At 40.8% G+C, this 12,256-nt stretch overlaps 1 protein-coding gene across 16 annotated transcripts in view; it reads right to left on the reverse strand.

The window, feature by feature from the left end:
* Positions 1-12,256, reverse strand: part of MTSS1 (MTSS I-BAR domain containing 1) — a 126,814-nt gene that overhangs the window by 105,213 nt on the left and 9,345 nt on the right. For all 16 annotated transcript variants that reach the window (XM_074887758.1, XM_074887692.1, XM_074887732.1 and 13 more), the window contains exons 2-3: positions 5,637-5,698; positions 2,829-2,902 (exon numbers count right to left, since the gene is read on the reverse strand). In XM_074887758.1, the coding sequence (XP_074743859.1) occupies positions 2,829-2,902; positions 5,637-5,698 (136 nt within the window). The remainder of the gene's footprint in view (positions 1-2,828; positions 2,903-5,636; positions 5,699-12,256) is intronic.

A 12,256-nucleotide genomic window follows, 5' to 3' on the forward strand; every position in this document is an offset into this window, starting at 1 on the left:
ACACTGGGTATTTTACATTCACAGCTTCTTCTACTTCAAAAACTACAACGTGAAGAAAATACAGCAAAGTACAGGTTATCTGACTCATCCAACCACAGGTTTTACCATAGGCAGAGCTCCAGTTATGACCTCTATTTGAGCTCGAAATGGGAATGTGAAGATAAACATCGTTACCATTGGAGAATTAGAAGAAAGTAAATGACACAGAAAGATACACCAAAAGGAAAAAGCCAATGTTTGAAAGCAGCGGTAATGGCACATGAGGTAGAAAAAGATATCAGCTGGAACAAGGACTGGAGTTGCTGGACATAAGCACTGGGTGTCTGCAAAGGTAATCATCTCTTCTCACGTGTGTGTGGACATGTACATCCATGTAAACACTTTTTCTTCTTTCAAAGCTAATGCTGATGCAGGCAGATTAAAGAGTAGCCAGAGAGTGCTTCTGCTGACTGATAAAACGCTTTCATCACCTACATCAGTAGGTCTTAAAATAACAGACCACTTTCTGTAAAACTATAAGCAATCACAAATAAAACGCAGCACCCAGCTTCACAACACTTCAGTCATCCTACAAGGAACTAACGCTGTTCCTCCAGAACAGGCATCTGCTTCAGCATTTTCATATACCATTCCCAGAAGCCAAACCTGGCTCATGCAACAAGCCAGCCTTATGATTTAAGATACACCAACCCTCCCTGCCCTTGTCATGGGAAGTGCTACACAAGTCTTGTATATTCCCAGAAGTTGAACATGATCTTTCCTGACTTTGGTTAATCTCTTAACTGAGAACCCTCTAAACAGTGTGAAGCATAGCCAGGTGTTGGATTAGACAATCAAATGCATGATTTTATAAACTGTAACAGGCAAAATGTGATGAAGAATTGTTCCAAGTTAGGTATCTCCACAAAGGAAAAACTGAGAGCCCGTTAAAATCCCCACATCAGAGAGGAAAAAAAATTAAGTTTGTTCAGTTTTTTTTTTCTGAATACAGTTGTTTATACTAACAGTAAAATACACTTTTATGAAATTGTGCCTGAGTAAGTCATAGGGAGTTTTGCCATCATCTTCAATGGGGCCAGGCTTTTATCCATGTCCATAGCAAGCTAGAAGGATTTGTATTTGTTAAAAGACCAACATGCAACCTCAGAGATGCTCTAAGGCAATAGATGACTTATATGTAAATACTTGAACGAGCACGAGTGGAAGTTGGGTTGGGAGGCAGATCAGAACCACCAGCTTGGAATTTTGATTCTTTGCCCAGAACATCACTTTCTAAAAATAAAAACAAGATTCCCTTCTATCCTTTCAGTCAGGAAAGGCAGAAAGACAGAACAGAGGAGCTATACAAATTTGGCAGGCCTGAATTTACAGAGCTCCTTTTGTAGAGGATGCGTTCGAAGAGATAAGAGACAAGACACGATGCTTGTTGGACATGGTCCAAATAACACAGCAGAAAGTGCAAAATACCCTTCAAAATTCTGCACAAGACATTTTTGTTTGAGAATAGGAGAGTTTCAGTCATTCTGGTATCTGAATGCAAGTTCTATAAGCCTGCCAGCACAGCCAGAAGAAAAGTCTCAAGGATTTTGGTAAGGTTTACTTTGTTTTCTCTTTTGGAGGAAGGATAAGAAATGTAAGAGAGCATGCTCAAAGGAAAGACATGCTAGAAATCCAAGTTAAGTTCTGCCTTGGGTCTCATCCTTAGTTTATTCCACTTTCTGGAGTGTTTATTATTTTATGCGAGTAGATTACCCATCATTTACAGAAGGTATACATATAATGAGGAACTTCTTATCAGAATGTAAATATTAGCTTTAAAAAGGGAAAAAAATACTGTTCCCTCTTGTCATTCTATGGCTTGATACTTGTTCCAGCAGCTACCACTACTCCTGTTAGCCAGAAATGGAGGGAAACGGAAGTCTGGCAGAGCTTGCACACTGATAATGGAAATGCACACTCTTCATATTAGCATATTACTTTCTTACTCTCCAAGTCAAATGACAAGGACACATTAGGACTTTAAAAAAAGTTACAAAACCTCGAAGGTTAGAGGTGGCCAAAAGCCACTCTCAGCAGTGACATATGCACTTTGGATTTGCTCTTCAGCAGCAGAGCACAGGGACACTGTGACCATGGGGAATGCCCTACTGCTGCAGGGACATCTGCATGCAATGCCTTGGTCACTGGGCATCCAACATCAGAGAAAAGCAGCCTTTTGTTTCCTTCCAACTCAGCAGCCTGGAAAGATTGCCAGCTGCACTATTTCGGCCTCCATACTCACCAAGCTTAGACTGTTACCCAGAGAGGCCCACAGCCCAGGAAAATTAATTCTGACTAGTCATGTCAGATTTAAAGAAGAGTAAGGACAAGCAAAGACTTTACTCAAAGATACAAGTACAGGCTACTATTATCATTATCTGCAGACCCCAAAGGCCATAGCATCAGCTCTGTCTTCAGCAACCCTGTGCTTACTTATACCAGCTGAATATCAAGCCTTTTACATTTACTTAAGGTACAGAAGCATCAGTGAATACAGATTTCAGTAACTCTTGCTTTCTAAAATATTATTCATCAACATATAATTCAAATGGTAATTAAGAAGTGTTCACATGATTGATGACACATTTAAATTACAGGTTTCCAGCATTTTTTTTAGTAAAGACAAGATTACTTCCTTTTTCACGTACAGCTTTTTCAAAGTGCAAGTCCATCTAACAGATGTCTCACAGATCTGCTTGTCAATGTAACAAGTTAGACTTTTTTTATTACGATAAATGGTATAAACCACACAGCATTTTGTTAAACTCAATATTGACACATCTGCTTACCACGTGTATTAGTAGCCATGTCAGCCACTTTCTGAAAGGCATCCAAAAAGGCAGCAGCTGCTACTACTGTAGTCCTGAAATGCATACAGATAACAAAACATTAGCAGTGTCTCATTGCTGCCTATTTAATTATTGCCAAAAACATTTAGGCTTATAAAGAATACCACCGTGAACTTGCAGAGGCCACAAAAAATATCCTCTCTTATATCTGAATTTAGCCTTTTCCCTCCTTCATTTCTTAATCCCTTCCTTGCTTTGTGTTAGCACTATGGACTTGGAGGCAGCCATGCTAATTCTGTGCTGTGAATTGCACGGGACAGGTGCTATTTCAAAAGAGCACAACCACCCCCACCCCCACCCCTCCCCTTTTAGCTGATTTCCTCTGATGAACTAATATTAAGCAGTCAAACATGAAAAACAAATCTAACACACATTATATTGCACCCATTAGTGTACAAATTACAGCCACTCTATTTCCAGAGAACATATATATTTTAAGAATAAGTACGAAGGACCTTCCTTTTATCTAGGATCCTAACCAAATACCTTCCTGAATTTCTCAACTGAGGAGCATGAGAATCCCTTGAAACAGAAAATAGTAACTTCTTGGAAATTGGACTGGTCTGGAGTTCTTGGGCAAACAGAAAAGGAGGAAAAGGAGGAAAAAAATATCCGCTTCAATAAAAAAAGCCCACAAACATACAACACCACAAACAACCCCCAAATCCCCAAAACAAACCAAATTAAAAAAACCCCTTCCTGATCCAGTGCTCCTCCAAGCAAGTCCCTTCCCAATGGGTACACCAGCAATTGTGGACACTCCACAACCCAAAGCGTAAACCCCTCTAGCCCCATCTCCATCCAGGTTTGGAAAGCACATACAGACCGCATGTCTGTTCAAGTGGACAGCAAACACAAGTTACAATTTTCCAAACATGTTTGTTCTACATAAGCAGGTCCTAGAGCCCCAAACACCTCAGGTCAGTACCAGATGTCTTATGGTTTATATTCTGGTTGACCCAATTTAAGTGAAAGTAGGCCAGGGCTCTACAGGTAAAGCAAAACTGTGCCCTCTCCACAGTTACCTTGCCATTCTGTTTCTGCACATCTTGTCTACCAATAACTCTGATTTTCTCTCCTGACAGTAACAGTCAGCCTCCCCAGGCAAAATCCTGAAGGAGGACCATCAACTTCACTTTGTTTCAAGAGCTCCTTGCTACCTTCAAAAAACCCCAAGAGACCTGCAGGAAAGCTGATCCTCAGCCAGAAGGACCACAGGACTGATTAATTAGGTCAGGTTTTATGCAAGTCTCACTCCACATATGCGCAAGATATAGAGGACTTAACTGGTAGTAAGTGGCCTACTGACAGCACTAAAGATTTGAACACAAAAAAACAGGCTTGAGAGGACCAACCAAATGCACAAGGACTCTCCACATGCCCAGGAGATTAAAGGGAGGGCAAAATAACCCCTGACAGCTAGCTAGCAATATTGAGCCCTGGAACCAGATAACCTTTTCTGGGATTCTTCTTAACAGTGTTTGTGTTCTTCATCTTCCAAACTTGTGGGTCATGCCGTTATTCACATACCATGTTGTTAATTATTAATTCTATTGTTAATAACAAAGTTCTATTTCTCCAGTAACAAGATCCAGGAAGACCTGGCTCCAGCTCAGATGACATCTGCTGTCCTTTATCCGAGCACACAGAAATGAACCAGAGGCAAAAGGCTCACATTTGCTAGAAATGAACAGCAAATCCTCGCACACAGGCTTTCAAGCTGCCTGCTTGCACGTTCCTGTAGCTAGAAAAGCGCTACATTGATTGAATGCAACACCACAGGACTGGGAGATAAACAAAACTACCCCTCATGCCTTCCCAGAAGGCCTGTGTTTAAAGAGTACAAAGGGCTAGGAAAGTTCTCCATTCCTCCTCTTTCTCTACTTCCCCCGCTTCTTCCACACTCACTCAATGTTGACTGCTGGAAAAGGAAAAACCACATGCAAGTGTGATATTTTAGGCATGGTGTGGCAGAACTGCATATTCCAGCTGTTTAGGGCAAATGAGCCTAAACCCTAGCTTCTTCAGGAACGGTTCACAATGCAACGCAGAACCGCAAAATAGACTGCCAATAACCATACCCATTACCACTGCTGCTGTGAAAAAAACCACCGATGCTCTGCAAAGCACAGCCAGATTGTGGTTCAGGGAGAGTTGTGAAGAAATGGAGCTCAGATTCATATTAGCAGAAACAGATTTTACAAGTGAATGAATTCTAGAGATAGTAGAATTGGTCTGAGTGTGACACATGGCACTTACTAAGCAATGCAGAATGCCATTTGCAAAGTAAACCCCGATAAAGTAAGTTTTAACAATCACTGATGAATGATCCAGCACAGGAATTCCCTTCATTTTCAAGGCAGAAGAAAATGCTGTTAAAGACTACCAAAGGCTCAATATTTTGAGACCTCTTCTAATATAAATCTGCTGTATTCTACAACAATAAAAAGGACAACATAGGGCTAACTAACAACAATAAACTATCTTTCTAATTTTCCATCAGAAGCCATGAGATTTAGCTCATTTTATGTTTATTATGTACATCTGGTGGCAGATTGTGTATTTTCCTAAATACATGAAAACAGCAATAGTAGTATGTGAAAAAATTACATGCATGGGTGTTGACCAATATGCACAATTTTACTAGGACATACTTTGCAAATTATCCTGGCAGAAGCTGTACTTAATCTTAATGTTTGCACATACAAGGAATTGTAAGGGATCTTGACTCTGTCACACAAAACTCACCGGAGCTGAGACTGCAGTTTTCCAGCTTTGTTTATAAAATCTTCCCACACTGGGTAACTTCCCTGCAAGAAGAACAAGACACAGTAATGAGTACTTAATTTGAGCATTCTGGTTTTGCTACTCCAGATTAAATGAAACTAGAAGTAAAGCAACAACTAAAACTTTACTAAATCCTAATCCATTAACACCAAAATGTATTTTCCCAGCAAGTTCTCTCTTGCACCCTTAGACACCAGTCCCAAGCAGATGGGACATCAACTGTTTCTGAATCTATATGAAACAGCAGGTCCTCTGAGGAGCCTTTACAGATTTTCTGAATAGAAACAGAGTGAGAAGAGGGATTACAACTAAAGCAAAGAAATGCCTTGCTTCAGATGGATACAGCAAAGCCAACCTATTAGAAGTGGGTTGGTAGGATTTTGCAACAACATGTACAGAGAAGCTCCCAAAACCAAACGCATGATTCCAGTTGTTCTTCTCTACAAATGGATTCTCTGTGTCATTACCAGGTTCCCATCCTCTTTTTAAAAAAAAGAAATAAAATTAAATTATTTCAAAAACCTTTACAATAAAGGTCTGAGTTAACCAAGAGACCACGTCAAACACCGTCTCAAGATAACTCAGCAATCTGGCACAGAAAAGGCACAATGGCCATAAGACAACAAACTTTCTCAACAGCTGCACTGTAACTACAAGACCTGCTTCCAAAACAGTCTCAAGTGACCTTGGAGCTGATTTCTGAATTGAAGACGATAAAGCAGTGTGCCACTGCGTGTATGCGAAGTTCTTAAGAAGGTTTAATTCTTCCTGACTTAAAGTTTTCTGCAAATTTATTTCCCATGTTTTGAAACTGTATTAAAAGCCCAGCTTTTCATTTAGAATATGGACACCAAGTGTTCTTGCAAGTTCTGATCTTTATTTTCCAAAGTTAAAAAAAAAAGGGCTGATTTTTATGGTTAAAAAAAATCATCCATTTTAGACCAAAAAAAGGTTAATTTGCTCTCTGCAGAGCAAGTGCAAATTTTCTGTTAACAGCAGAAATTGTGGTAGAAAGAAACCTCAAAATTTTCCTGTGATTGGAGTCTAGGGAGTAAAATAAAATATCACTGCTTCCTTTAATAAAGGTATAAGACTTGCTGTTACCAAAGCAACGACACAATGAAACCCAGATACAGCAGATCCTCAAGGCTAACATTACCCCAGCTCTGACTGGAAGAGGTTGCAAGCAAGTGCAATTGCTTGGAGCAAACTGGATCCACCTCGATGAACTGGTCTGCTTTTTTTTAAGTAAAACAAAATCCATTGCCCACACTGCCATGAAAGGCCACCTCTTGTTCAGGGCAAAGACAGCCCCTTTCCCAAAAGCTGACAGCCAAACTCCAGCTCCTTGGTACACCCCGACAAGGCAGCTCCCAGACATTCACTGAGAAGCCTACTGGTACTCTACGTATTTTTCAGCAAGTCTTTTGGGTTTTTTGCTTAAGGAAAAAAAAATAATCAAAAAACCCCAATGTAAAACAGGTGTTCATAAAACCTCATTGTAACCTACACACAACAGAGCCAGTGGGAAATGCAGAATAAGAGAAAATAGCAGTTATTTGGGTGGTGAGACCTAGAATATAAAGTGCTTTGTGCTAAGCAGAAACTGTCAGACATTTAAGAAAGTGAAAGAAACCCAACAATTATTTGAAAGAGGAAAAAATGCTATTTCCTTAAACCTATTAGTCTTACTGAAATCCCCTACTCTGAACCATCTCTCAATGTTTGTCTGCATGCCGTATATGCATTATGCATGTGTACGCCAGGAGCCCTGAAAGCCCTGACAATTAACAGCAGGGCCTAAGGCTTTACCGAATTCTCGAGCAAAACGAAGCCGGCAAGCAGAGGATACCAAAGCAGCCTGATTATGTTTCCATCTCGGTGGTGTATTACCCAGCCAAACGTGCCTGATGGCATGCAGGAGATTGACACCAGCCTTGTGTTTAACTGCTTCATAGGGAAGCTTAAGATACTCCTATCAAAACACAGGTCAGGAAGAAAACACCTTTTTTTTTTTTTTTTTGTGGCCAGGCTGACCACAAAGCAAGCAAAATTAGAATAGTCACCAAGCAATTCCACGACTATTTATTCTGTGTCTTTAAAAGTGTTCTCTTCAAGCCAAGCCTACTTAAATAAACTGTAACAGCTCACTTAAATAGTTTGCTGTATTTGTTTGCTTGAAAACAACACAATCTCTTCACATGGGCGCTCCTACTGGCCAAAAGCACCTGACCTCATTTTGAGCAGTAGAAAAATGCAGCGTTTTTAAAAAAATATCACTGAATTAATAACTTGGGTGGTGGGGTTTTTGGGGAGTTTTTTGTGCGTTTTTTTTAATTGTTAAGAAAACCTTTCAACAGTACTGCACCAATGACAAATTCCTGAATTATCTACTTGGCTTGGGGTATCTTGATTTGTTTTCTGCAACTCTGAATTCTAATAAACTCAGCTGCAAATTAAGAGGAGTTTATTTTATCTGCGTTCCAGTAGAATTTGCTTTCACTCTTCCCTGCTGAAGTCACATCCGCAAGCTCTGTCAGTAACACACAACTCAAGTCTTGCACATAAATTCTGTGACCCTCTGAGCTTTCCCAAAAAAAGACTTCTAGCACCACATCTTTTAGCTGGAACCAAAACCCCCTTGATTCCTACCTACAGCGTAAGTGCACAACGCCTACTACTTCACAGGACCTAATAACTGAAGTTTTATCCCATCACCAGAACCTAGGAAGCCATTTACTGATGTTTGTGGGGGCAAACCAAACAGATGACATAGGAACCAAACTAGTGCTGTAAGTACTGCAAGGCTCCAGTACCCTGGGGAGCAGCTCCTTCTCAAAGCCCTCTTCAAGTACCACCTTGAGCATGGCAGTCCCGCTGTCACTCCGTGTCTCACCTTTGTGTTTGCAATAGTTCTTGCTTTTGTCAAAGCAGCCATCAAGAGAAATGTTAACAGTAGTGGAAACCACATGCTAAGAGAGCCATAAAACTTAATCCTTGATTTGACATGTATTACTTTCTCAATTTTAACGCAAAGAAATAGCAGGTGGAATTAAACGTCTTTGGCTAAGAAGTGCTTTTGCAACCAAAAGCCACTTTCAAAGAGTAATAACACAGTATTTTTAAATGCTGTCTCTCCCAGAGCTTCCTCTTCTCCTTCTGCAGTTCCCAATTTCAACCAGCTGATAAAGAAAATCAATTTTCCCCCCTTTAAATGTCAGGGTTACTCAGGCCCTGGCATTATCTGTAAAAGCAGCAGGCCTCCTCCACCTCCAGCCCCACTCGGAGAAGACCTGCTACAGGATTCTGGGTCACAAATCCTCTTTTAAGCTCCTCATGGGTTAAAACAGAAATCAGTTATGGTGCAGGTTTGTTGAAATAGTTTTCTTGAAAATCGTTAATGGTTTAATCTGGGGACTATTTCCCCCCAAATAACTTTGTGCCCAATTATTTCTTCACCATCAGATGACGAAATTTGACATGTCTTCCGTGAAATGGGTGTTTTACCATTACTGTATGGCACTCCATGGTGCCAAGTCCCCTCAAGCTGCTCAGTGAGGCCCAGCCCCTGGCTGCTCACCCACCCATCAGTAAGCCATAACATGCCATTATCCTACCCTATTGCTCAATTAGTCAGTTTATAGATGATTAGTCACCTGATCCCAGTGCCCAGCTCCAGCTAATCTACACCAAACACAGGCAGGGAACCACCTTTCCACCTCAGGGCTGAAAAACAAAATGGTGCCTCCTGCCTGTCACTGATGTAGCCAGTCTGCAATTAGGGACATGAAACAACTTTCCCTCAGGGACAGGCACACAACAAGTTTTTGAAAGGCACCAGGCTGAGCTGGCAAAGCACCTGCAAGTGCTACACACCAACACCCAGACCCGCCACTGTCCATCCAGGCAGCATTGTCCACAGCTGCAGCTCCTGGGGACGGATCCTCCCTGTGGGCTGCTGGGGATTCCATGAAATCCCATCCAACATCCAGACCCATGGACATGGGCAGATGTTTTAATTTTTGTCTGTCACCATTCAAATCTATTTTAATTGGCAACAAATTTCATCTTCCCTAGCTGAGTCTGGTTTGCTCATGACAGTAACTGGTAGGCTATTTCCTTGTCTTTGTCTCAACCCATGAGCCTCTTCATCTTATTTTCTCCCCTGTCCCACTGAGGAGTGAGAGAGCGACTGGGTGGGCACCTGGCAGCTGGCCAAGGTCAGCCCACCACACCACAGAACAGCAGGCAGTGATCACTAACAGGCAGCTTTGGAAGAAGCATTTAAACCCTGAAGAATTTTTTTTTGTGAACCAGCCACCCTACACAAACACAGCTCTACAAGACATTTATTGAAGTTTGTTTTCCCCTTCTTTTCAGGCCAGCAATCCTGCAGTAGGAGTGAGAAGAGATGATTCTCAGCGATTTCTCAATAAAGGAAGGGTAAACTTGCAGCAAAGAATCATATTTACTGAAATTGTTATTGATTACATCTAACAGCAAGAATAGGAACCCAGATTGTTGTATTTATTTAAGACTACAACTTGAGTATCAGCAGTCTTGACAGTTTAAAACTGTTCTGTCACTCCTTCTGCTAAGGAGTTATGATTCTTCTTTTTCCATTAAAAGACACCTCCTTTAATAATTCATTTCCGTGCACCCCAACTCCCACAGACGAAATGCCTCACATCTTCTAAAAACCCTTGACAGAGTTCTTTTAAGTGCTTTCATTTATCAGAAAGGCTTTCCAGCCCTATTATCAGCTTTTGCTGGGACACCAAGTACAAAGGCAGCAGAAACAGTTTGGTATCTTGATCACAGCAACAACCCATCTAAACTTTTGGGGCAGGGGGAAGGAGAGAGCCAGCTGCTCTACAGCAAAGCAAATTCAGAATCTAATTTTGGCTGTTCCAGCTAAAGAGGTAGGAGAGAAAGGGACCAGGTGGGCAGTGCCTTGATTTTATCTCACCAGTTATCAAAGCAAGAGCTGTATGCCTTCCAGAAGGGTACTGAACAATGACTATCTGCAGACTTCAGTAAAATGGAAAAAAAAAAACTACACGGGTTACAGGAGTTAGGACTTCTCCACTTCAGTGTAGTCATTCAGCTATGACCAGCTAAAAAGCCGAGTCCCAAACACACATCACCTATCAAGCTTCACACCCTAGTAACACATCCAAATGACATACATCTATCTTTGGAATAAAAATTGTCACTTTGCTCCTGCATGTGTTCTCCTACCACTCCAAAAGAAATTATGCTGAAGACAAAATATTTTTAATATAGTTTTATCAGATATCAGAATCACAAAGATTATTATAAATGTCTCATTTCTGTGGCATTTACTACACTACCTCCAAATAGCAAAGAGACTTTATTGTGCTAGACACCACACAAAGACGCAGATGTTACACAAAAAGAATGACCTGGATAAGCAAGTATGGTTTGCACATAGAGATTATCACTTTTCCAGGGGGCCTTCAATAGGCAAAAACAGGAAAAAGTGGAGGGGAAGGGTACAGGAAAACAATGACAGCCTAAAAAATAAAAAAAAAGTGTTCCAGCCACAGATGTCTCAACACATGGGAAGATGCAATGGTTGACAATCAGTTTCCCTTCCCAGCTAACATCTGGCACTGGAAGTTTTTCCTCTTTTCTAAAAGAATCAGTAGTCAACTGGGGAAAAGGACACTTGGCCAGCCACAACTGCAAGAGTTACAAAGCGCTACCAACACTAACACATTCCTCTGTGCAACCCACAGATTCAGTCAAGTTCGTGACTCATCAGTAGGACTGCCTCGTCCTTTAATAAACCACAAAAGCTCCTGCAACACACAGGTGAGCAAAGAATGAACATCATCTTACACAAAGTTCATAATTGCTCTTCTCCATCCAAAAAATTCTGCTTTGCCTCTTTCTAGGTTGAAAAATAAACAATTCAAGAGCCTGTCTCATGAAGCTTTCTAAGCTGCATCTATTTCCCAATCACTCACCATAATGTCTCAATCTTTCAACAGATCAAAACATAAGTTTTGCTGGTGAGAGAGACTTCACTTTTTATGAGGACACAGGTGTATACAACACTTATTCCAAGACTTCTTTGGTTTCATTCACCTCATTTCAAATATACAGAATCACAGAATGATTTGAGTTGGAAGGGACCTTTAAATCCAGCCCAACACCCCTTCCATAGGCAGGGACATCTTTCACTAGAGTTTGAAAGATTATAGTGCATGCAAGTGAAAGTAAAAGCATATCAAAGATCAGATTAAGATGTCATTTAACCTGCAACTACCCTTCGGGAAAGAAAGCAGAGATACTTAAAATCGAAGTCTTGTATCCATACATCTACTGCCATTATTTCTGCCACTTGTTTAGGGAACGGTAGGGTTAGAAATGAGTTTCCCCTCAGCATGCACAGTATAAATATGCATGACAAGCTTTGTTTTCACAAGGCAATATATTATCACAACATTGCAAATTATGCAACAAAACACGTCTCATATGCTATTAAAAAAACCTGTCAACTAGGTATTCTACGCATCACAGAACCACTCATTTAGTATTTTCAAAACTGTTTG

Source organism: Strix uralensis, chromosome 1, assembly GCF_047716275.1.
Source record: "Strix uralensis isolate ZFMK-TIS-50842 chromosome 1, bStrUra1, whole genome shotgun sequence".
Classification (NCBI taxonomy): Eukaryota; Metazoa; Chordata; class Aves; order Strigiformes; family Strigidae; genus Strix; species Strix uralensis.